This window comes from Ambystoma mexicanum, chromosome 12, assembly GCF_040938575.1.
Source record: "Ambystoma mexicanum isolate Mex_15411 chromosome 12, UKY_AmexF1_1, whole genome shotgun sequence".
Classification (NCBI taxonomy): domain Eukaryota; kingdom Metazoa; phylum Chordata; class Amphibia; order Caudata; family Ambystomatidae; genus Ambystoma; species Ambystoma mexicanum.
In genome coordinates, this window is record NC_090936.1 from 446,877,574 (window position 1) to 446,903,734 (window position 26,161).

At 40.5% G+C, this 26,161-nt stretch overlaps 1 protein-coding gene across 2 annotated transcripts in view; it reads right to left on the reverse strand.

Annotated features, from left to right (window-relative positions):
• Window positions 1-26,161, reverse strand: part of ADA2 (adenosine deaminase 2) — a 470,094-nt gene that overhangs the window by 202,534 nt on the left and 241,399 nt on the right. For both annotated transcript variants that reach the window (XM_069628655.1, XM_069628654.1), the window contains exon 4: window positions 15,059-15,284. In XM_069628655.1, the coding sequence (XP_069484756.1) occupies window positions 15,059-15,284 (226 nt within the window). The remainder of the gene's footprint in view (window positions 1-15,058; window positions 15,285-26,161) is intronic.

The window sequence follows — 26,161 nt, forward strand, 5'->3', positions numbered from 1 at the left end:
CATTCCTGAGCCTCAAATGGCTACTTGTCTGCTCCTCCTCCTCTATTTGATCTCTCGCCTGGTGTTTCTCCTCATCTCTTTCGTTTCGAACACTCGCCATCTCTTTCACAGGATGTGCTACTTTTCTTCCTAGGTTGCACATCCGAGTCTTCCCCCCAACCCTTGGTATCTTCTCTCCTTCCTAAATTCTCCCTCCATCACCTTACTTTATGCCTTGCCTGCCTATGTTGTCACCTCCCCATGAATCGCCTCTCTCAACGTGCTCTCCTTGCTTTCAACCTCAGCCTGTAAAAACCCTGCCTCATCTCCCCCACCTCTCCAACCTTCTTACACCAACCTCTTCCTTTCCTCCAACTACATCTTTTTTAACTGGCCCTAATCCACCAGCCTAATCTCTGCAACTCGGTCCGCACTCGCCAGACTCCAATTTCTCTGGTCCTGCTAATGACTTTCATAAGGTCCCGGTCCCAAGTGACAGACCTCGCTGAAATACTTTCAGGTGTGTGTAATTTCTACTGACATTGGATTGTCACTTGCTGCTTGTATGCATCTTCACAGCTGCACTGGATTCCCACCCCAGTCTGCCCCAGATCTGTGGACTGAGCCTTTAAGAGCACCGATCATCATCTTGGAACCATAGAGTGCATGTGTGTGGAACAAGTGACTTTGTGAAAGTCATCCAACTTCTTGCTCTCCTGCTCGCTACCTGTGTTCAGTAAGTTGGAGTTCCCATGCATGCATGCAGAGGTTTGTGTATCTACTCACTATAATTCACTACCATGAGCTTTTGACATGCCGGGGTGTCCCTGCCCATCTATTCGACTTGCCAGGGACTTTTCTGTTCTCTAGCTTGTAGTTCATGGGAATATGCTACTTTTGGGTTTCACTTGGCCATGGAAAAGTAGTATGATGGGATGGACATGGGTATCCTGCTCATATCATCCCAGGCCCTGCATCACTTGGTGTGGGGGGGTGCATCCGGCCCCATGGTCACCTCACCCTTTACCCTAAGAGCCAAACTTGGTACCTTGTCACAGTGCAACAAGACGACCTCAGGGAGAGAGGCATTTCCCTCAGTACATCAGAAAACAATTGAATGTCGTCTTAAATTTTATTATTCCAGGTTTGCAAACCAGCTAGGGAGTGCTTTATGAAAAATATATATATGTAAAAAAAAAAGGAATGGAAACCAATCCGAGTTACATCGGCACTCCGGCTATGATGAAAGCGAAAGGCTGGATGTCTCCAATAAATCCACACACAGCCTTGTGTACCGTGCAGTCAAAGTGGCCTTTATTATTTAAAATACATGGACAGGAGGCAGCAACGGTGTTGGATGCAAGAAAGGAACGACGCGTTTCACCCTACTCGGGCTTCGTCTGGTATGTGACAGAGAGAGGACTGTAGTATTATAGAGAAAAGTATATGAGTCCTTTCTCAATGTTTTGCACTTAAGTAAGGTAACAAGTAGTAGACAAGAATGCAGCCATGTTGGAACCTGCATGACCACCCATTTCAGTGCATTCATGAGAGACGGTGTTTTTATAAACACTAGCAATTCGAAACATTTGTCTGATCAAACCAATTATCCCATGTGGGTAAGGGATGGACAAAATGCCTGAAATTACTGATATAAAATGGTGTATTTTCATCCTAGTGTTTGCCAATGTCAATGAAATTAGGAAAGACGATCGTGCATCGTCTTCTATTGTACTGGGTTTGTTTAATTCAGCCCGAGTGGGCCGACACAGTGTCTCAGCATGAACTGAAATGTGCTGTCAAAAAAGTTTACAAAATACATGTTGCAGACATCAAAATTGAAATATGCAGATGTTTCATAAGTAATAAAGTGCTGTGTGCTATGTAAACATTGAAGGACTATTAATTGACAAAGTGCTGAGTGCTATCAATAAAGTGCATAATATAAAGTGCATATTGCAAAATCGCAAGTGGTTGGTAATTTGATCTAGGGGCTGTATGTAACCCTTGTGGGTGCCTCTATGGTATGTTCTATCCTACTCTGATCTCATCATCTCCATAGAAATTGATTGAAAAACGCTAAAAAGCGCTAAAAGACGTTTAAAAAAATGCTAAAAAACGCAGTAAGGGGTAAGGAAGGGGGGGGAGAGGGAGAGAGAGAGGAGGGGCATAAAACTATCATTAATATAAATCATAAGTATCAAAAATATTAATATTAAAACACAAATTGATCTAATACAGCGCAAATGGGCAGTGTGTTACCCTCGCGGGCGCCCATATGCTGTGGCTTGAGGCTGTATGTAACCCTTGCGGGTGCCTCATATCGGTCGATTCCGCTGTACATTATACCAAGAAAAGACATGCGGTCCATGATATATATTGTGAATATTCATAATAAAACACATAGGTTGGTCTAATATATACACATAGGCAGTGTGTTACCCTTGCGGGCGCCTATATATTGCGACAGTGCCAACCTGTATATTTAGCAATGTGGTAAAAAGTAATTAATGCAGATGCAAGAATAAATGTTGCCTTTTCAAATTGTTATACGGACATATTTTGAAGGAAGTTAAGGTGCTTGATGTTCTATGTTAAAATTACACCTTATAATTCAAGTACAAACAATTTAAAATATAATAAAATCCACAATGTATGAAAAAATGGAACCTACAACTTAAGATTAAGGTGCATAGTGCTGGATGTCACATTCATGTGTCAGTGTTTTATGCCTAAAGTTTAGTGGATATGGGACATGATATTTTTAACATTCAAATTATTGCCCTCTCCCATACTTCAATCCCATCGGTTACATTTAAAACAATCCTGCGGTTGATACGCGTTGTTTTGAGGAGACTTGCGATACGATTGACAACTAAATGATAAATGCACTTTACATATTGATAAAAACAGCACTTGGTAAAGCTAAAGATAAAACATCCTCTCCCTTGGCTAAATTGCTAATTTAAAATGATTAGTGATGTAAAAGAACACACAAAGTGAAAAGTACTTGCAGGGAAAACCGTGTAGGGATGCATAGGCGTCCGAGTTAGCCTCAGTTTCCTAAAAACCTTATTTCATTGTGCATACACACCAAATAAACAAAATATACACAAAATACAAAAAATACAGAAATTTCAAAAATGCGGAATGTTTGGAAAGGTTGGGAAGGGCTCAGGTCTATCAATGATTGAGATTTTGGAGTCTATGAATGTTTAGGATCCCAAAAATGCATATAATTCTTCGTCACGATTGTGACCTCCTGGATACTTGGTATTCAAATCTACTATATATCTAGATTCCATTTGTCTGAGTATTCGCAGTATGTCCCCCTCCTCTTGGGTGAATTTTAGCTGAGTCAATAATGAAATACTTAAAAGAACTGATGTCATTTTGATGTACCTCTTTGAACTGTTTGGCAAGTGGGTAGGACAGATCGCGATTTTTGATTGCACGTAGATGTTGCAATATTCTTAGCCTGGCTTCTAGTTTAGTGCTACCTACATACCATAAATTGCAGGAACAAATAATCATAGATGGCAAATTGTGTAAAGCATCTCAGATCTTGTTTGATTTTAACTTCTTTCTTCATCCGAGGATGTAAGAACATTTTCATGTTTATTCCATGGCGACATGCTTTACATTTAGCACAGGTAAAAAAAACCAATATTTCGGTAGGTAGCCAGGTGTTAGTACTTTGTTTGGGCGATCGGAACATGCTAGGTGATAGTTTACTTTGTATAGAAGGTGGTTTTCTATAAGTCACAGTGGCATGTGTTGGCAAGTGTGGACTGATGTCCTGGTCTCGTTTCAGGAGATGTCAATGTTTCTTTAAGATCTGTTTAGTTTCCTTTGCTCCAGAGTTGAAAGTGGTAATAAATCTGAGTGCGCAATCTTCATACGGTTGATCCTTTGTTGAATTTTTGATTGCGTTTCTTTTAGCTAGAATCATCTCTCGTTTTTTTTTGCAGGTTTCGATCGTCGGCTTTTCTTTATAACTGTTTTCTTATAGCCTCGGATTGAGAATCTAGCCGCAGTTTGGCATTTTCTTCCCATGTTTCATTCTCGCTACAGTTTCTTTTTACCCGTAAGAACTCTCCGTATGGAATACTGTCTTTGAGACATTGTGGGTGCGCACTGGTTGCATGTAATAGTGTGTTAGTACTTGTTTCTTTTCTGTGCAGTTCTGTGCTTATGCTGTTTCCGATTATTTTCACCTTAATGTCTAAATAAACTATTTGTTTTACTGTGATGTTCCGTAAATTCTGCTGATTTTGATCCAGAATATGAAAAAAAGTTATCCATTCAGTGTTCGTCCCACTCCAAATTATAAATAAATCATCAATGTATCTTTGCCACATAATTACTTTATCTGTGTGTTCTTTGTAGTTGTCATTATGAAAAAGGTCTTCTTCCCATGCACCCATGTATAGATTGGCAAAGGTAGGAGCCACTGCTGTGCCCATTGCCGTGCCACAAATTTGATTATAATATTTGAAATCAAACAAAGGTGTTGTGTTAAAATGAAAGAAAGCATATCCAAGAGCATAATAGAGTGTTCTCGAAAACTCAACGATCTAGTTGACAGGAATCTTTTAACTGCTTGCAAACCTTTTGAATGAGTAATGCATGTATAAAGGGAAACATCTAACGTAACCAAAAGAAAGTTAGATTGCCAAGGAATATGTGCAATCAGGTTCAAAAATGCTGTGGTATCTTTTGTATATGAAGGTAAAGTTTCCACAAAGGGGAACAAAAAGTTATCAACAAATGGAGGTATTTTCAAATAAAGAGTCTATTGATGCCACAATGGGTCTTCCAGGTGGTCTAATCATGGATTTATGAATTTTCGGTATAAAGTAGGATTGGAGTTTTGGGATGGTCTTTGGTTAGATATTGTTTCTCTTTAATGGTAATTAGTTCCAAACTATACCATCGGTCCAACATGGTGTCATATTGTACTTTATACTCTGGGTAGGGGTTACAGGGCAGTTTAACATAATTACTAGTATCATTTAACTGCCGAGCTGCTTCCATCTGATAGTCCTTGGTGTTAAGGACTACCACATTTCCACCTTTGTCCGAAGATCTGATAATGATCGATGTGTTCGCTTGTAAATTTTCCATAGCTGTATGTTGCAATCTCGTCAAATTCTGAACTGTGCTTCGTCTGATAGTCATTTTTTTTAGGTCATCTATAACAAGATCTTCAACTAGATCTATCGTAGGACAAAATAGATTGGAGGGATTGAATTTGGACTTGTTTTTCATGCCACTGGGAGCTGCCATACAGGTATCTATTTCTGTTGGTAATTCGATTTGCCACTCATCTTGTACTGCATGTTGAGGAGTCTGAGTAATCTCCTTTTCTCCCAAGTTTATATATATATATATATATATATATATATAGGCAGGTGAGGAAGGGCACTCATATGGCACTCGGTTATGTTAAGGGTTCTTATACCTCACACTGTTGTCACTTGCGTGGTTCCTTGGCACTCTGGCAGATCTCTAAAGCAAGAGGGTAAGTTAGCAAGACTCAGCAGGAAAAGGAGCAAGAGAGATGTGATGTGCTGTGGGCAACTTCCGTTCTGTTGACACCGTTTGCTGAGCATAGATGTGTTTTTCGGTTGGTAGCCGTTATGTGGTTGATTTCATTGTTGTGCTGTAGAGGTATGGTTACATTTAGTTTGATGTTTCAGCGGTGTATGCAGAAGGAATTTGTTTTGTTAGTAGGGTTGGTTAGTGGCTGTGCCTGATCCTACACTGTTTTGATTGACTGTTGCATGTATCCCCTCCCCCTTTGTGTATTCTGGTGTGCTATACTTGCCCCTCCTATATAGTGTGCAGAAGAGTGGGTCCGCAATGGGATATACATCTTTCCCTCTAGTATATCTTGGTATGCCGCAATTCCAACCTCGAGGAACATGTGCGTTGTGATGTGTTCACTGGGCCCCGTGGTCTAAAGACAAAACTGCCCTCCAGCCAGCTTGTGCATAGGGAGGAGAGGTCGGTCCACTAACATTCAAATGCATTAATTAAATCATTACCTTTGCTGTAGCATGTTGCAAAGCCAATCTTTATTGTAGGGAGTACGAAAGCAGCAATGTATTGGTGCCCTCCTCAGCTTAATCATGGTAGCAAGAAACATGAAAGCAATGTACAATTTAAAAAACAAGACCTAGCCAATGCCAAAGACTGCAATTGTATGTATTTACTCCTTATTCATATGTTTATGTGTTATGAAGGTTTGTTTGTATATCTCATTAAGTGCTGTCGAATAAAGGTTTATTGATTGACAATTCCAATGGAAATAATCACCCGACCTTTAGTTTACATTAACTGCAAGTTTTTTTTATAAAGGGGACCAGTACTTCCTGAGTGCTATTTTGATAATTTTAATCTGTCTTGAATGCCTATGTGCCAGCACCATACACACAGATATAATATACATATATGGCTTCCATGAATTGGAATGATACATTTTGAGTTGTATCATTTTTGGGGTGGGGTGAAACATGTTTCCTCCATCATTCTAGAATGCACATAGGCACGTGAATGAAATAATTCATTCATGGACACAAGCCTCAGCCGTGCCACCAAGGCATCATATTTCTCATGTAAACACCACCCATGTTTCATTGCCATTGACATATATGTTATGTTGAGACTGTAGAGGTCTTACTGTGCTAGGTCTTGCCCTGGAAGTGGTCTATTTAACTCCGGCCAGGGGTAACAAGACATTGGTCTGTCAGAATAGGAAAAAAGGGAAGGTATGACTGAGGGAAAGAAACAATTGGAGAAAAACACAAGGGCTTGAGGGAGAGGGTATTGCTCGTGGTAGTAGGGAGTACATGTGGAATAATTGGTAGTGGATCTGATGGACTGCGGACTTAAGCACACGCCTGAGCATAAACAGTCCCTGGACCACTGCACCATTACCTGCCTATATTATATGACAAAGTCACAGGTTTGAGGCTTAGTGGTGGGATTAGAGGGACCATAGAGTTCGGGTGCGACCACCCGCTCCATAATGCAGGTCACAGAGGTAAACAAAGGCTAGTTGACCCCTCCCAGTACTTTAATAGTACAAGGATTTCTGCCCATCAAAAGGCCCCTTGATACAAGTGATTTATAATGCACCTGTACATGTGTTTCTAGGCACGATAATCCTTAGGGCAAGAAGCCCCAAGATCAACACTCAGTGAAGTAGGAACCCAGGAACCCTGCTCATGGGGAAAGATTCAGTAGTGATATAACACCGGGGAGACCAAGAATGGAAACCAATATTGCCAAGACAACCCCTCGATAAAGAGTTCCCTGAATTCATGCCACAGAAGGGCAAGAGTAAACACCATCCAGGAGTCATGATCAGTTTAAAAAAGTTCCTAAGACTATGGCTCTCATAACAGGTCTGGCGTAACCATGCCAGTGCTACCGGCAGGTTGCCGCCACACTCAAATATTTACAGGCAACCGACTTCCCAGTGCCACCGGGAGATTACAACTCCAGCAGCCTGGAAAGTCAGGCGGCGGTAAAATGCAAGTCCATTCCCATAGGACACAGGACTCTATGGGAGTGGGGTCTGCGACAGGCAGACCTGTAATATGCCGGTCTGGAAACAATGGTGCAGGTAAGCTTACAGGCACCCTAGTTTCCGGACCGGCAGGGTCATAATGAGGCCCCATGTTTCAGAAATGAATACTGCTGCTCAAAGTAATAACCCAGACAATGGCAATAGACTTCAGAAATAATTTTTGTGGGGCCAGGACACTAATGAGCAACTCTGGGTCGCCGCAACAAAAACTTGCGTCTAAAATCATGGACTGATTCATTAAAAGCAGCCATCAAGAAGCTGGTCCTGCTCATGCAGGCCCTTGTAGGCTGGAGCCACATGGTAGGCAGATGCAGCGTGGCGCCAACACTTCCAGTACATCAGCAAGCGGCCACATCAAAACATGCTTCCAAGAAATAGGTCTGGTCCATAAAACCACTCCCCAGCACAAACAATTACAGCCAGTTGGAAAATCTGGAGCAAATCAAGAGAACCAATGCCTATTTGTAGACAAAGACAGCTAAACCCAATGGCCCTCATTACAACCCAGGCGTTAAGGGGTGAACTGCGGCGTAAAAGATGGTGGCGCCGTTCAACCCTTAACGCCCGATTACGAGGTCCCTTTGCGGGTGGCACTTTACGACTGCTTTTAGGAGGTGTTAAAAAACCAACCCGCAAAGGGACCTTGGTGCCAAGTACGGTACCGTACTTGGCGCCTTCCCCATTTCCATTGAGCCCTATGGGGAAAAAATGGGAATGGGGAAGGGCCATGGCGGCATGGGGAATTACCGCCCGCCAACCTCGGAATGGGGCGGTAATTCCCCATTCCGCCATGGCGGAGTCGGTAAGTTACCGGCATGGACCATGGTGCTGGGTCGTAATGAGGGCCAATATCTCAATCATTGATTCAGTGGGTGGGGTTGTTGAGGTATAAAAATAACTATGTATATGGGGCAGTGCAGCGTTTGGAGGCTTAGTGATTTAGAGATTGTGGATCGGCACATTAGCAAGGTTGGAGGCGTAGGGAGTAGTTTAGAGGTTGGAGGTGTAGCATTGGGAGAATGAAGTGATGGAGGAGGAAGGGAGGTAAGGAGACGAGGAATTAACATCAAAGGAAGTGAAGGAAGAGATGAGCCCTCACATGGGGGGGGGATGGGTTTTACACCAAGGAAAGTAGAAAGAGGTAAGGGAGAATTCATAATATAGGGAGGTAATAACAAGGAGAGTGAAGACAAGCAGTGTGGGAGCAGAAAGACTGGGAAATAAATCCTGATTCGAGGAAGGAATCAGCAAAGTAGTATTTTCTGAAAGAAGGGAGACATCAAAAGGGGGAGGATTGTGGGGAAGAGCAGGTGACGGTGGACAGAGAGGAAGTTAAGAGATTGTGGAATGAGCAAAAGCTAGTAGGAATGGGGGAGAGGTGCAGAGTATTATGAATCAAGAAGGGAAGACAGGACAGTCAGATAGCCCAGGAGAATGCAGAAGATAGACACGCAGGATATTTGGGACTGCAGATTGTGTTGCACTGATCAGAGCGAGGTGGAATTAGCCCAGGATCTAAGGGCATTGCAGATCAGGGGGGTAATGTATTGTAGAGAGGAAATTGACATCCTGCTAAGTACAATGAAAGACACAGATGGTCACCTACCAAAGATAAGAAAGAAATGTTGGGAAATGAAAACCCCAAAGACAGTGACTTTGTTTGAGCACTGGTTGGTGGAATCAAAGGGAAAGAGAAGAGAAGGAATGATGGACTAAAGTCTTCTAGCAAGTTTGTTTTGCTCTTCAATGAATTCTTATCACCTCTTCACAGCACCAGGAACTTCCACCGGCAGGCGCTGGTTTTGTTCCTGCTTTCCAGCGCTTAGAGATACTTTTGCAGTGTTCTCTTCTTGAGGCTTTTGACTGTGAAGCTACGGCTGACACCAGGAAGAAAAACCTTTTGAAGGCCTGTGCCAACTACCATCTAAAGAAAGTCTATGTGGAGGATCACCATGATGAAGGCCTTTACTGTTATATCCCAACCACAAAATCGGCAATTGTTAAAGTTGTCAGTCGTTTTCAATCAAGACTCTTCGGGACTGTAACCAAAGATTAGTAACATGGTTAGACAATGATGTTGCAGCCTCTGTCCAGAGTCATGCTCCCCTTAATTTAAATTACCTGGAAGATGATCATATTACTGAAACTATTCTTTTCTGCAGCTATGAAACAACCCTAGGGCAGCCCTAATGCATTCCATTATACGGGCTTGCTTTGACAAACCTGGTTCTCATAATATTCCATGGTCCCAACATATCAAGTCCTTGCTCTGAACGTAAAATGTTCAGTCTTTTTTTTAGCAATCTGACTTCAATTGGCAACGCTTGCCTAGAGAAGTAGAAAAGCTTGCTCTATTTGGGGGATGTCAGAAGATCGCAAATTGGTAAAACCCGCCGACTAATCATTTCATCCTTGCGTCACATGGTTCACAACCTTATTTTCCATAGTGACATTTGTCTGAAGAAAGATGCTTAATTACTAGGGCAAAATTGAACAAATCACCCTCAAGCACAACTATCATGGGATAACTGGGGTTGTCGGACTAGCTGTGATTTATGCGAGGCCTCTGTGAAAGACTTGCCTCACTTTTATATTTTGTCTGGCATATTCTCGCATTAGATGGAGAACATGGATTCTAATTTATATTCATTCTGGTATTCATCACTGCCGCATTTACTTGCGTAGGCTGGGCTCCATTGTCATCTAAGACCGGCCATCCATTTAAAGAGGAGCATATTTATGCACTACTGTGAGCTAATTTACAAGTATGAGTCCTTGTCAATTGTGGCCTGTATGCATAATATCTGCACTTATGATTTGATCAATGCTTTGTGTAATCTTACTGTTATGACAAGGTTGCCATTTTTAGTTTGGGCTATAAGATGTTGCTTGTGACATGTAAGCAGCGGTTGAAGTGTACGAAAAGTAGTGGAACCATATCTGCCCCCACCACCCACATACCTCATCGCCATGACTTAATTGGAGTTGCAAATTGCTACTGGTGCAATAGAAATGGCTTAACTGCCTTCAGCCATCAGATTTATAAGCACTACGCATATCCTCAACTTAAGTACTGTTAAAAGCATGCATTGGCAATGACAACAGTTGTGGCTTGTGTATATTTTCCCAGGCACTGGCACCATTTTGCACCTGTTCCCATAAATGGCCAGTTAATACCACTACGGCTGTGTCTGGGACGTGCCTTTATCAAGCCTACACAAAAGTCCAAACTGCTGGCATTGCCATTGCTTGTCTGTGTTGATAGGTAACCATTAACACTGATTTTTACTGATTGTCTGTAATGTAAGGTCTATGCCTGATACAAAAATAAAGTATACAGTTGTAAGGTAGGCCACAATTACAGGGGTACCCCTTTATTATACGGGTACCCGTAATCACGCTCACACCAGATTAAAGTTCACCCCTCTAGGGAATTAAAGCCAAGAGTAACAAGAGTGCAAGGATAACAAAGTATTCTTTACATAAATGAGGATAGGAGCAAAGAACTCTGCTGTCTGAACAGTCTGTTCTGTCCCCCCCAACCGTCCCAAGATCCTCCAGACTGGTGCCAGGCAGGAGCTTATATATTCTTAACTTACTGTAGTGGCATCTCTTGATATGGACATGGCTGCATCCAAAACCGTCCTTCGCTACAAGGGATGCTGCAGTCTTCGTTTCTTCATGATTGGATTTCTGTTTAGGACATACCACTCAACATATTGCTAGCCTATGCAAGAACACTGTAGCTCCTGTTTGTCATCATTATACTACATTATGAACATTTATATATAAAAATATTTCACAATCATGCTCTCCCCATTTCATTCATTGTATTCATGTTTTTATCTGGTCCAGTAATTCCCCTTAAACCTTGTTTTCCATAAGTCTGCATTGTGTGCATCGAGCCTTAGCCTGCCTGGGCTTTTTAATAGACATCCAACAGCTGGTGAGCCACTTCATGTGCTCTGCCAGAGCTACTCAGTGACGCAACACTGCATGAGCTCTGCAATCTTTTTTTAGCACAGGCCACATTCCTTTTGGAAGAGAGCCTGCTTCTATCGTGCGTTGAGATTTTAAAACTATAGCTGAATACATTTGTAAATGTTATATTCTAACAGTTATTTACACCTTATATTTAAATAACTCCTTTTTAGTATCCCTCCTCCCCCTGGTCTCTTGTAGTGCCTAGAAATAGTTCAAAGAAGTCTTGCCTAATTCTAAATTGCTTGGGAATGAAGAAGGTGCTAGCTCCTTCCCAACACTGTTTTGTAGCGTCGTCAACTTTTTGTTTGCATCATTTATCCAAGATGTCCCAACCGCTCATGTTCATTCTCAGCAGAGGGGCTCCCACACCATTGTTTAATTTGTAAACCTTGGGGTTATACCTTAAGTAACCCAAGATAATCCAGACGTGGACCCCTTGCTCACTGTGCCTTCGCGAGTCTCTACTGATGGTAATGTTGGTCAGAGGAGAATTCTTTAGCATTTCGGTGCTGGACTGCCCTAATGGGTGGGTGGGACCAGACATATGCAAATGTTATTTCTCCACTAAACGTGGTTGTTGACCCTCCTGAGTGGGAGGAATTCCATAGAACAGGGTATTTGGCCCAAGTTCGATCTTAGTAGAGGACATGGCCGTAGGTTTAAGGAGGGGGGGGGCAAGGGTGCTTGTCCATTCAACTTTGAACACACCATTTTGTCCCCCGCATTTGACAGGGACCCCTTTCCTTTAGATGTCATGTCCCCCCCCCCAAATCCCCCAACAAAATGACTCCGCTAGTAGAGGGGATCCCACACCTTTGTTTAACATACAATACTACCTTGGGTGAGTGGTAAGCAACGATAAGCAGGTAATTTGTTAAGTTAGCATCAATTCTTAAATAAGCAGTAGGGCACATATGTAAAAAAAACTAGAGAAACCAAGCAACTTTAAACAGTGACAGCATGATTTCTCAAACAGTGAATAAGGGAGATTTCATTACTTCTGAATTACTGCAGACATTGTACATCACAAAAGAAAACTAGGAAAAGTGGAGCCTAATGAACTCTCAACCTTTGTGATCTTCTCAAATGAGAAGCCATCCAACTCTTTTATCCTTTATAGATCAGTCATCACATGGGAACGATGCTAGTATTAAGGAAAGCTTCATGTGTCATTGAGCAGAGGCAAGGGTTTGAAGGATTCAGTAGAGCGGAATTATTCAGCTCCGGTAGTGGGGAATTTTGGAAAAGAGTGGCCAAGTCATGACATTGTATTCAACATCTAAGGAATGCACATAGGATATGCTATAGTTGGTGCCCTAACTTCCCCGCAATTTGGAGAGACTGTTTCAACATATGCACAATGTTCCATTTCTTAAGCAGGATGTTCTTGCTGTCACTAAAAAGGATTCTGGCAATATTATCGCCCTATGACCCAGGATAATTCTCAGGAGATCTAGGTCCCAATCTTGTCACAAAAGAGCAATGCTACGGAAGCCCTTGCCCCGCAATTATGCTTTTTCTTCCTCCTTCTGGTTATCTTTAGGGGCGGGGACCCCCAAAACACTTTTCCTGCTGCACGGCTCCACACGCCATACTCCTGGCCCCCTCATACCCATATTCCCCCTCCTCCCCCTCTTTACCTAATCTGCGATATGGCCATAAAAGATCAGTGCCCAGCCCACTGAGCAGCAGAACGACATACTGAACGTCGGCCTATATGCGATACTCTTCTGTCACGCTTCAGCCCTGCGCTCGGGAGACCACAATCGTTCCCAATGATGTATAGCTAAATTACGAGTCAACACACTGCATTCCTCTATTGCCAAACTCCTTGCGCCTGCAAATTCCCTTTCGGACAGTCACGGAAGCATCATAAAATAGTTACGGATGTTTGATAAAAAGATATCTGGCATTTGCATAAGTTGGAAAAGGACATGGCACAGTTGGGAATCCTTTTCATAGGCATACAGATTTCTAAGCAGGTTGATCACCTGAACATGGGAGGGACAAGACATGTTTAGTCAACATTTTATACTCATTTCCCCATGGAATTTATAATAAAGCAATGATCAATACATGTACATTGGAATATGTCACTCTCAGAAATAATGATCATCATGTTGAGTCTTCATTCCCACAAGCTTACTTTTTATAATATAGGTTATTTTACAAAATACCACTGACATGCATTTGGAAAATAAAAAGTTTTCAGAAAGCAAATATACATTTGGTGATAGGTAAACATGTATAGCAGGCAGAGGAGAAGACCTGGGGCCAAGTGGTTTGGCCATTTCACTACCTTCTGCAATATTTGATGATCTGCTCATGGCCTCATTGCTCTTGCATTAGTCGAAGTGGGCAGGAGCGGTGCTCCTATACTTTTTTTTTAATTACGTTTGACTGGAACGGATTCTTTTTTAAAAAAAAAAGTACAGGCACAGAATGGTTTCGTTTTAAAATTAAAGTGTCGGAAGCAGTTGAAACGTTCTCTTTTAGGGCACTGCAATGAACGTTTCCTTAAACAGCAGGTCCATGTGTTTAGGGGTTTGTATTGTGCGTGGGAGGGGGCCTGGTGATGGGGTCTGTGGGAAGCAGGGCAGGCCAGTAGGGAACATAGTACCACTACTTCTTTTCGTACACTTCGACCACTGTGCATGCTTCTGAATGTCTTGATAAAGCAAGGCTACCATTAAACTAGTTATTCTACAAGCCCCATGTGCATAGATTGCAGCCAAGCCATTAGCAACCGGTTCCAATGTGCTCATTCCTTCCCCATTCAAATTCCCAGCCTCATACTCGTTAGGAAAGCAGCCACTAAGATGTTTATACTATATGCATACTAATATCTTCGAATGAATTCCGAGGTACACAAATACAAGTTTTAATAAATGTATTTAAAAAGTTAACATTCTCTAAATTCCTCAATTAGTTGTACTTTACTTTATATTAGTTTGATAAGAAGGAACAGATAAATGTGTATTTAAAAAAAGATCATAAAACTAAACTTTACACATTATTTTGATGTTTTAGTTTCACAAAGGGTTTGCGATATGATTGTTTGTTCCCTCTTGATTTATTTCCTACAGTGTATTGAATTTAACATTTAGCTGACCTAAACGTTAGAATGATACAATGAGTGGAGTATGATGTCAATTCCCCTTGGTTCTTTGTGGTTTCGTTTTATTTTGAAGATTTTAATGGGGGAAGGCCCAAATTCTCCAATGTTGAAAAGGTTGTTTTAATGTGTACGAATTATTGTATCTGTTGTCCAACCTAATTGCAGTTTTATTTTATTTTCTATATGGTGTTCTTATTTTCGACTTATAACTAATTTCAGGTAAAAAGGGGCTTTTTCTTGCTTTGTTACTTGGTTATTTTTAAAATGTACTACGGCTGTCATTTTTGTAGTATTGTTGCCTTTTCTTTTTTGAAATAAGGATTTAACAGTCTTTCATTAAGCAGATTCGCCTATGACCAGCGCGCCTTAACATCACCCACCTGTTATCAAATGCTGCGACATCACTCAGCTGCTTCCTATAGCTTTCAATCAACACCCAGTCTGAACAGTTGAGCGGTGGTGGCCCCACTGGGGCAGGCTTGGAAAACTTAAACTGGACCATACCCGTGTCTTTGAAGCATATGTAGCAGTCGGGCAAATACGAGGCTTCTTTCACCAGCCACTCGAGATTTAGAATGGCAAAATCATGCAAGTGCAAAGCTGCCCCTGAAAGTGAAAGCAAGAGGAGCATATGAGATGAAGTTATAGACCCAAGCAATAACCCGCAAACAAAAATTAAGAGAAATCTGCTATCTTTAATGAGGCAGTGACGTGGAATTCTTACATCCATCTTAAAATACTAAATGAGGGATAGTTTTGAAGTTAAAAATCAACTGCATCTAACTTGCTGGAAAGTCAGAGATGCTGTGTGCAAGACATCAAGTGGAGAAGAACTTTGGAATATATTTTTCTGGAGTCATTATCTCACTAACATAATTTCCCTCTACCACAGAATTTTTTTTTCTGCCCCGCCCTCCCACAGCCTTCCTGAACTTTTTTGGTTGCCCACTTACATGGTATACGAGTTTCCTCTGTATCCTTCAGATCTAGGCACATGGGTTGGTTAAAAGGGACATGCACAGTCTTGCTGTAGCCATCCATAACACTGGGTATACAACTAACCACTCATTTGACAGTATCCCCTCCCCAAGTACCCCTCTCCTTTCCTGCATCAACCTGAAAAGACGGTTTGGTTTCTGGGCGACCAATCAATAATCAAGCATACCTACCTCGTCTATCATGTTTTGGTAATGCAAAATTATAAAATTAACAAGTGTCAGCCTAGTGTCGCTGAGTCTAGTGCCTAGTATTGACCAACATTGCCCACCTTGTGTCACCATCAATCTCTCTCAATTTGTGTTATGAGATTTTGTTGAAAGGTTGCACTAGGATGACAGTTCGAGGTTTTTAGCATTTGCCCTAAATATGTATCAACATTCCTTTCCTCTACAGTCCCTAGGGAAAGAGAGTACCGCAAGGCACAGAGAATTAATTACCCCTTACTACTCTAACTCCAGAGATGACAGAAATCAGAATACTCTAGTCACATAAGTTTACAACAGACACACAAAGATCACTGTCATACGAGCGTGGAGAACTAGAGAGAAGGAAAAATATCACCCAAAGAAAATGTTCACAAATACTTTAATTCATATAGATATAAAAAGACAGAGTCTATTCCTACACCAATGTATCAAAAAGATACCAAATGCTTAAAAAAGACATAAAATACATTGATACAAATATAAATGTGTCAAACAATGACCCTATTTTTAGAAAAAATTCATAAGCTATATTGTCACTCATTAGACATTAGCTGAGGTATAAATTGTCGACATGTTTCGGCCCATACAGAAATCAGACATTTCCTCAAATGTCTATTTCGAGATAGATATCGTGGCCATCTTCAGGACATATGATTTCTTCACACTTGGTCTTTTATGTGATGTAGATGGGACATCATGGATCTACAAATTCCAAACAGGGTGATGACATTACTTCGCGTATAACCAGTTGTAATTTGCATAGTTATTTTTAAAAAAATTTTTGCAAGCAAAAACATCCCGTAGCTGTACATAGGTGAGTTATGTAAAAAACATATGTAATATTTAGCCTCTTAGTCCTACCACACATTTCTTAGGGTCCTTATGTTAACCTAGTTAAACAAACATTACTTGATAATCCAAATACCGTACCCTAACGTACACAAGGGACAAAAGAACAAACACACACTTACAGCATCCTGTATAACAAATGTGACATAGTATCAAAATCTCTTACTTGTTGACTCTAGAGAGAGTGTATTTCATACGATGATACAATTTCATCCGTATTGTGTATAAAATTAGTCCACGCCACTGTGGGTTATACACTGACTTCACTGGCAAGGCTCACCTTGTCCTATAATGTAATAAAGACCATGTCTACATCAATAATTTCATCTAATTCAGGTGTATATTGGTTACTAATCAATTCCCACAATTATCATATTTAACAAGACATTATACTCTTAAAGTCAGGAGATAAAAACTTCCTACAGCCCAGATATCTCAGCTCTAGAAGATATTTATGCCGTACCCTGTGTGTCGTTTTGAAACCATACAGGATCCGGTATTTAAAGAAAAACTAGTTCAGAACAGTTAGTGCCCAAAAGTGTTATGCTTAGTCTTAATCAGTTCTTATGGGCACCAAACAAAAAGAAGACATAAATGTACCTTCTCTTTATTGAGATCCGCGCAGGCACGGTTATTTAGGGGGCGCAGTAATGGAACGGATGTTCGCACATGAGACGCTCATGCAGGCGTGTCTCAGTTTCCCGGATCAGATATATCCAGAGTAGGAGGCTGTCAATACGGAGAACACGTATATGTAAGCCAAAGTTCGAAAATTCAATAGAGAGAAACATAATTTCGGCGGCACGCAAGCTCGAGCTTACCAAGGATTGCGTTGTATTCGTATGAGGCCGCTCGTCAGGGTTGCTTCGTTTACAGGCTTCGCTGCTAGGCCACCCGGAAGACAGATTAAATATGCAGATGTACGTATCTAAAGGGCCAATCGCAATCGGGACCACATATCATGTGACCTAACGCGAGCGTCATGTGACATATATTTCCAAAGATTGTCAGGAAAAATGTCAAAAGAACTAAGTTCATTTATGCAAAACAAACAAAGTCTTAAAGCCCCAGGTGGATGGATATTTAGTAGTTGAAACTGTTCACAGAGAACAGGCCAATATGACGGGCCAATCGCAATCGGAACGGCGTGTCACATGACCGAACGCGTTCGTCATGTGACATGTGTTTTCAAGGATTGTCGAAGAACATAGGTCTTGTAGTCCCGGATGAATTCAGGGAACTCAAAATGTTTCAATTCACAGGAACAGTATTATTTCAGTTCACAAGAAAAGTATATCTATACGGGTTATAGACCGACCCGACTAATAGAATTAAACATGATACTACGTTTGAAACGAGCCAATTGTATTTGGAAAAAACGTCATGTGATCATGAAGTGAAATCATGTAACATATATTTACAGGGATTATCGAAGGACTGTATTTGTTTATACAAACACCAGGGTCCTGTGACCCTAAATACATTAGGAGTACTGAAAGTTAGTTTATCAAACTATTCCACTCCACAGCAACATTTAAACCCTGGTTCACCGTATTCAGGTTATAGATCAATCTTTGTTCTGCAGTTGTTAATGCTAGATCACGGTTACCACCTCTAGGTGGAGCCGGTATCTTTTGAATAACAAACCACTGTAATTCAGTGTAGCTGTGTTTGGCTGAAATGTAATGAGCCACCAATGGTTTTTTGTCTGTTTTGTTTTTTAAACACGATCTATGTTCACATATTCTTTGTCTTATGACTCTACTGGTTTTTCCAATATAGAGTAAATTACAAGGGCACTTAATGCCATAAATCACCCAATCTGAACCACAGTTCGAGAAAGATTTTAGATTCCAAATCTTCCCATTCAGTGTCAAGGTTTTGCAATTGATGGTAAGGGAGCAGACCGAACAATGGCCGCATTTATAATGGCCAAGAAAAGGCGGGAGATTCCAGAGAGTCTGTTGTGGCAAAGGACTAGATGGTGTGGGATATGTATGAACCAGCATATCTCTAAGATTCTTCTGACGTTTAAAAGCAAATCTCGGTTGTGTTGGACAGAAGTCATCGGTAGTTAATATATGCCATTGTTTTTTAATAGTTCTACGTAAGGCATTGCTGATAGGACTAAAAGTGCTCACACATGTGATTCTTTTTTGCAAGATTTTTTGTTCTGGATGTAGGCAACTATGTCTGTTAGCATGTTTAGCTCTCTTATAAGCACGATTAATACATTTCTTCGGGTACCCTCGAGTGATGAGACGTTTTTTCAGATCCTTACCCTCAAACAAAATCACATACTTCAGAACAATTTCGTCTTACTCTCAAACTGTCCGACCGGTAAATTTTCTCGTAGACTTAACGGATGGAAACTGTTGAATCTTAGTAAGGTGTTTTTATCAGTTGGTTTTCGAAAGAGCTTTGTTTTTAGCAAATCAGGCTCTGTTTTATAAATGGAGAGATCCAAAAAGGGTATGGAGTGTAAGTCATACGTCATAGTAAAGGTGATGTGCTGGTGATGATTGTTTAACCATACTAAAAAGGATTCTAACATGGTTATGTCGCCTTTCCAGATAAGGAACACATCATCGATGTAACGCAACCACTTAATTATGTTGCTCTTAAACGGATTGTGTTCATCAAAGATGGAAGTTGATTCAAAATAATCCATGAAGAGATTAGCGAGGTCGGGGGCAAAAGTAGCCCCCATACTTGTGCCGTGTATTTGTTTATAGAATGTGCCATCGTACAGAAAAAAGTTTTCTGTCAGGGCGATTTTGATACATTCCAAAATAAATGAAGTGGGTACTTTCCTGAGACTTTCAGTCCGCTTATTCAGATATAGTTCCATAATAGTTAGGCATTCTGCCTGAGGGATACTAGTATAAAGGGAAGTGACATCCAAGGTTACCAGGATATCCATAGTTTCAACATGTATCGAGTCAATCAAATTAATCATACTAGTCGTGTCTTTGACAAAAGATTTCATGGACCTCACAAAAGGCCGAAGGAACCAGTCTGCATACATCGACAGAGGTTCCAAAATAGAATTAATGGCTGAAACAATAGGTCTGCCGGGGGGGTTAATAGAATCCTTATGTACCTTAGGAAGAAGGTAAAAGGCTGGGATAGTAGGTGACTTTTTTATCAGAAAATGATATTCATCTTGATCGATCCACTCCTGAAGTAGAGCGTGATCCATCAAGCTTTTAATGTCCCCTCGGATGGCTTCAGTTGGATCTTGAGTCAGTTTACGATAGAACATGGGGTTATCTAGTTGATTGGCGGCTTCTGCTTTATATAGTGTAGTGTCCCACAGAACAATACCTCCGCCCTTATCGGCCGGTTTAATCAAAAAAGCTTTATTATTTCGAAGATTAGTGAGGGCCGTTCTTTCTGCCCTAGTTAAATTGTCTTTATGATGGTTCTTATCTCTGAGTAAAAGTTTAGTTTTTTCCAAAACCTTGTTTTCAAAAGCCAAAATGGCCGGACTCACCATAGAGTTCGAGGGAGTGAAATTAGAAGGTGTTTTTAAACCAGTTGTACTAGGTTCTTTGGTGGAGGTAAACCCGTCTTTGAAAAAATATTTCAGACGGATGAGACGGAAGAATTTGTGTAACTCCATCTGTGTATCAAAGTCTTTAGCTTTGGTGGTAGGGACAAAGCTCAGGCCATTTTTCAAAACTTGTATTTCTAAGTTAGTCAAATGATGTGTGGAAAGATTAAAGATCGGAATCACCAATTCTGTGGAGGGCCCCTCCAACTGCGTGTTTGCATCCGGGGCGGCCCCTGTTGCCAATGGCGTGTTTTCTGACCTCGTCCCCGAAAAAAAGATTGTTGATTATTAGGGTTAGATTCATTTGAGGCAGAGGCATTGTCGGAATCACTACTGGTCGTAGTGTTAGATGTATTAGAGAAACTCACAAATTTGTTTCTCTGACGACCTGTATTTTTGTTCCTGCTCTGCGATAGTTTGTTTTGGTCTGAGTAAAAAGTTTCAACAAGATAAGGGTAAGTTACATTTTCTTTGTAGTTTTCAATGTCTTTTTTGTACTTCCAAATTTTTTTATCCAGGGTAAATTTTTTAAATTTCACAATTTCTTCCTCCATTTTGGTCAGTTTTTCTTTAATATCTTTGATTAAATTGTCTCCTTTCATCTTGTTTTCTAGGGCTTCAATTTCCAACTTTTGTTTTGTGGCCTCTTCTACTGAGGTGTCTATGATTAAGATTAAGTAATCTCTCGAGCATTTGTTTCCTACTGCACTAAATTGTCCCTTAAATTTAGGATTATCAATAAAGACTCTAGGTACATTTTTGACCTGCAAGCCCTCAGGGATAATACCTGCCTTAAGATAGGCAAGCATCATCTGACCATGGGACTCAGTACGGATCAACTTCTTCTTCTTTTGAAGCAATAAATCTAAATCGTCGCTACTGGCGACTGATGGACCGTTGGTTTGATCCATAGCTACTATCGAAGGTAAATTCATCAATCTCTGATAATATTCATCAGAGAAAGTCAAGATGTTAACATTATCCATCTTAATCTAAGCAAAATGTTAAAAAGTGTTCCTTGCCAGGGAATACCACAGGCACAACGGTCTATCGAATGTAGCCTACCAGCCAAGGGCTGTCCATATAAATAGTCGAACAAAACAGGCACGGTCCCAAATTTTTTGTTAACGGGGGAGAAATTCTCAAACGGAACCCAGTAATAGGGAAAGACAAAGAGTACCGCAAGGCACAGAGAATTAATTACCCCTTACTACTCTAACCCCAGAGATGACAGAAATCAGAATACTCTAGTCACATAAGTTTACAACAGACACACAAAGATCACTGTCATACGAGCGTGGAGAACTAGAGAGAAGGAAAAATATCACCCAAAGAAAATGTTCACAAATACTTTAATTCATATAGATATAAAAAGACAGAGTCTATTCCTACACCAATGTATCAAAAAGATACCAAATGCTTAAAAAAGACATAAAATACATTGATACAAATATAAATCGTAAACTGACTCAAGATCCAACTGAAGCCATCCGAGGGGACATTAAAAGCTTGATGGATCACGCTCTACTTCAGGAGTGGATCGATCAAGATGAATATCATTTTCTGATAAAAAAGTCACCTACTATCCCAGCCTTTTACCTTCTTCCTAAGGTACATAAGGATTCTATTAACCCCCCCGGCAGACCTATTGTTTCAGCCATTAATTCTATTTTGGAACCTCTGTCGATGTATGCAGACTGGTTCCTTCGGCCTTTTGTGAGGTCCATGAAATCTTTTGTCAAAGACACGACTAGTATGATTAATTTGATTGACTCTATACATGTTGAAACTATGGATATCCTGGTAACCTTGGATGTCACTTCCCTTTATACTAGTATCCCTCAGGCAGAATGCCTAACTATTATGGAACTATATCTGAATAAGCGGACTGAAAGTCTCAGGAAAGTACCCACTTCATTTATTTTGGAATGTATCAAAATCGCCCTGACAGAAAACTTTTTTCTGTACGATGGCACATTCTATAAACAAATACACGGCACAAGTATGGGGGCTACTTTTGCCCCCGACCTCGCTAATCTCTTCATGGATTATTTTGAATCAACTTCCATCTTTGATGAACACAATCCGTTTAAGAGCAACATAATTAAGTGGTTGCGTTACATCGATGATGTGTTCCTTATCTGGAAAGGCGACATAACCATGTTAGAATCCTTTTTAGTATGGTTAAACAATCATCACCAGCACATCACCTTTACTATGACGTATGACTTACACTCCATACCCTTTTTGGATCTCTCCATTTATAAAACAGAGCCTGATTTGCTAAAAACAAAGCTCTTTCGAAAACCAACTGATAAAAACACCTTACTAAGATTCAACAGTTTCCATCCGTTAAGTCTACGAGAAAATTTACCGGTCGGACAGTTTCTGAGAGTAAGACGAAATTGTTCTGAAGTATGTGATTTTGTTTATGAGGGTAAGGATCTGAAAAAACGTCTCATCACTCGAGGGTACCCGAAGAAATGTATTAATCGTGCTTATAAGAGAGCTAAACATGCTAACAGACATAGTTGCCTACATCCAGAACAAAAAATCTTGCAAAAAAGAATCACATGTGTGAGCACTTTTAGTCCTATCAGCAATGCCTTACGTAGAACTATTAAAAAACAATGGCATATATTAACTACCGATGACTTCTGTCCAACACAACCGAGATTTGCTTTTAAACGTCAGAAGAATCTTAGAGATATGCTGGTTCATACATATCCCACACCATCTAGTCCTTTGCCACAACAGACTCTCTGGAATCTCCCGCCAGTTCTTGGCCATTATAAATGCGGCCATTGTTCGGTCTGCTCCCTTACCATCAATTGCAAAACCTTGACACTGAATGGGAAGATTTGGAATCTAAAATCTTTCTCGAACTGTGGTTCAGATTGGGTGATTTATGGCATTAAGTGCCCTTGTAATTTACTCTATATTGGAAAAACCAGTAGAGTCATAAGACAAAGAATATGTGAACATAGATCGTGTTTAAAAAACAAAACAGACAAAAAACCATTGGTGGCTCATTACATTTCAGCCAAACACAGCTACACTGAATTACAGTGGTTTGTTATTCAAAAGATACCGGCTCCACCTAGAGGTGGTAACCGTGATCTAGCATTAACAACTGCAGAACAAAGATTGATCTATAACCTGAATACGGTGAACCAGGGTTTAAATGTTGCTGTGGAGTGGAATAGTTTGATAAACTAACTTTCAGTACTCCTAATGTATTTAGGGTCACAGGACCCTGGTGTTTGTATAAACAAATACAGTCCTTCGATAATCCCTGTAAATATATGTTACATGATTTCACTTCATGATCACATGACGTTTTTTCCAAATACAATTGGCTCGTTTCAAACGTAGTATCATGTTTAATTCTATTAGTCGGGTCGGTCTATAACCCGTATAGATATACTTTTCTTGTGAACTGAAATAATACTGTTCCTGTGAATTGAAACATTTTGAGTTCCCTGAATTCATCCGGGACTACAAGACCTATGTTCTTCGACAATCCTTGAAAACACATGTCACATGACGAACGCGTTCGGTCATGTGACACGCCGTTCCGATTGCGATTGGCCCGTCATATTGGCCTGTTCTCTGTGAACAGTTTCAACTACTAAATATCCATCCACCTGGGGCTTTAAGACTTTGTTTGTTTTGCATAAATGAACTTAGTTCTTTTGACATTTTTCCTGACAATCTTTGGAAATATATGTCACATGACGCTCGCGTTAGGTCACATGATATGTGGTCCCGATTGCGATTGGCCCTTTAGATACGTACATCTGCATATTTAATCTGTCTTCCGGGTGGCCTAGCAGCGAAGCCTGTAAACGAAGCAACCCTGACGAGCGGCCTCATACGAATACAACGCAATCCTTGGTAAGCTCGAGCTTGCGTGCCGCCGAAATTATGTTTCTCTCTATTGAATTTTCGAACTTTGGCTTACATATACGTGTTCTCCGTATTGACAGCCTCCTACTCTGGATATATCTGATCCGGGAAACTGAGACACGCCTGCATGAGCGTCTCATGTGCGAACATCCGTTCCATTACTGCGCCCCCTAAATAACCGTGCCTGCGCGGATCTCAATAAAGAGAAGGTACATTTATGTCTTCTTTTTGTTTGGTGCCCATAAGAACTGATTAAGACTAAGCATAACACTTTTGGGCACTAACTGTTCTGAACTAGTTTTTCTTTAAATACCGGATCCTGTATGGTTTCAAAACGACACAGGGTACGGCGTAAATATCTTCTAGAGCTGAGATATCTGGGCTGTAGGAAGTTTTTATCTCCTGACTTTAAGAGTATAATGTCTTGTTAAATATGATAATTGTGGGAATTGATTAGTAACCAATATACACCTGAATTAGATGAAATTATTGATGTAGACATGGTCTTTATTACATTATAGGACAAGGTGAGCCTTGCCAGTGAAGTCAGTGTATAACCCACAGTGGCGTGGACTAATTTTATACACAATACGGATGAAATTGTATCATCGTATGAAATACACTCTCTCTAGAGTCAACAAGTAAGAGATTTTGATACTATGTCACATTTGTTATACAGGATGCTGTAAGTGTGTGTTTGTTCTTTTGTCCCTTGTGTACGTTAGGGTACGGTATTTGGATTATCAAGTAATGTTTGTTTAACTAGGTTAACATAAGGACCCTAAGAAATGTGTGGTAGGACTAAGAGGCTAAATATTACATATGTTTTTTACATAACTCACCTATGTACAGCTACGGGATGTTTTTGCTTGCAAAAATTTTTTTAAAAATAACTATGCAAATTACAACTGGTTATACGCGAAGTAATGTCATCACCCTGTTTGGAATTTGTAGATCCATGATGTCCCATCTACATCACATAAAAGACCAAGTGTGAAGAAATCATATGTCCTGAAGATGGCCACGATATCTATCTCGAAATAGACATTTGAGGAAATGTCTGATTTCTGTATGGGCCGAAACATGTCGACAATTTATAACTCAGCTAATGTCTAATGAGTGACAATATAGCTTATGAATTTTTTCTAAAAATAGGGTCATTGTTTGACACATTTATATTTGTATCAATGTATTTTATGTCTTTAAGCATTTGGTATCTTTTTGATACATTGGTGTAGGAATAGACTCTGTCTTTTTATATCTATATGAATTAAAGTATTTGTGAACATTTTCTTTGGGTGATATTTTTCCTTCTCTCTAGTTCTCCACGCTCGTATGACAGTGATCTTTGTGTGTCTGTTGTAAACTTATGTGACTAGAGTATTCTGATTTCTGTCATCTCTGGAGTTAGAGTAGTAAGGGGTAATTAATTCTCTGTGCCTTGCGGTACTCTTTGTCTTTCCCTATTACTGGGTTCCGTTTGAGAATTTCTCCCCCGTTAACAAAAAATTTGGGACCGTGCCTGTTTTGTTCGACTACTCTACAGTCCCTATACATTTAACTTTCAGAGAGGATCCAAAGGATGGTACCAGAATAGGAAAATGTACAAAGAGCATGTCAGAGTCACAGAAAACTGGCAGACATTCTGGAGGAAGGATGACATGTACCTTGACCAGTGGAGCCCACAGACATTTTTCATAGGGTGTCTGATGAGGTCACTTGGGGGTGGCACACAAAGTTGCATTCGTAAAACAGGTGGGCCGGTGGGGGTACCAGTGTTTTTATAAGGTTGGCTGTGGCCCCCCTCGGGGGCACCTCTGGCACCTTCAGAGGACATCAGCTAGTGTCTTCGGAAGAACTTTAGGAAATCTGGAGCTCAAACATGAAATTACAAAATGGCATCAGCAATAACACTAATGGTTAAACCCTCAACTTATCACTTCAACTAAACCGAAGTCTTATTT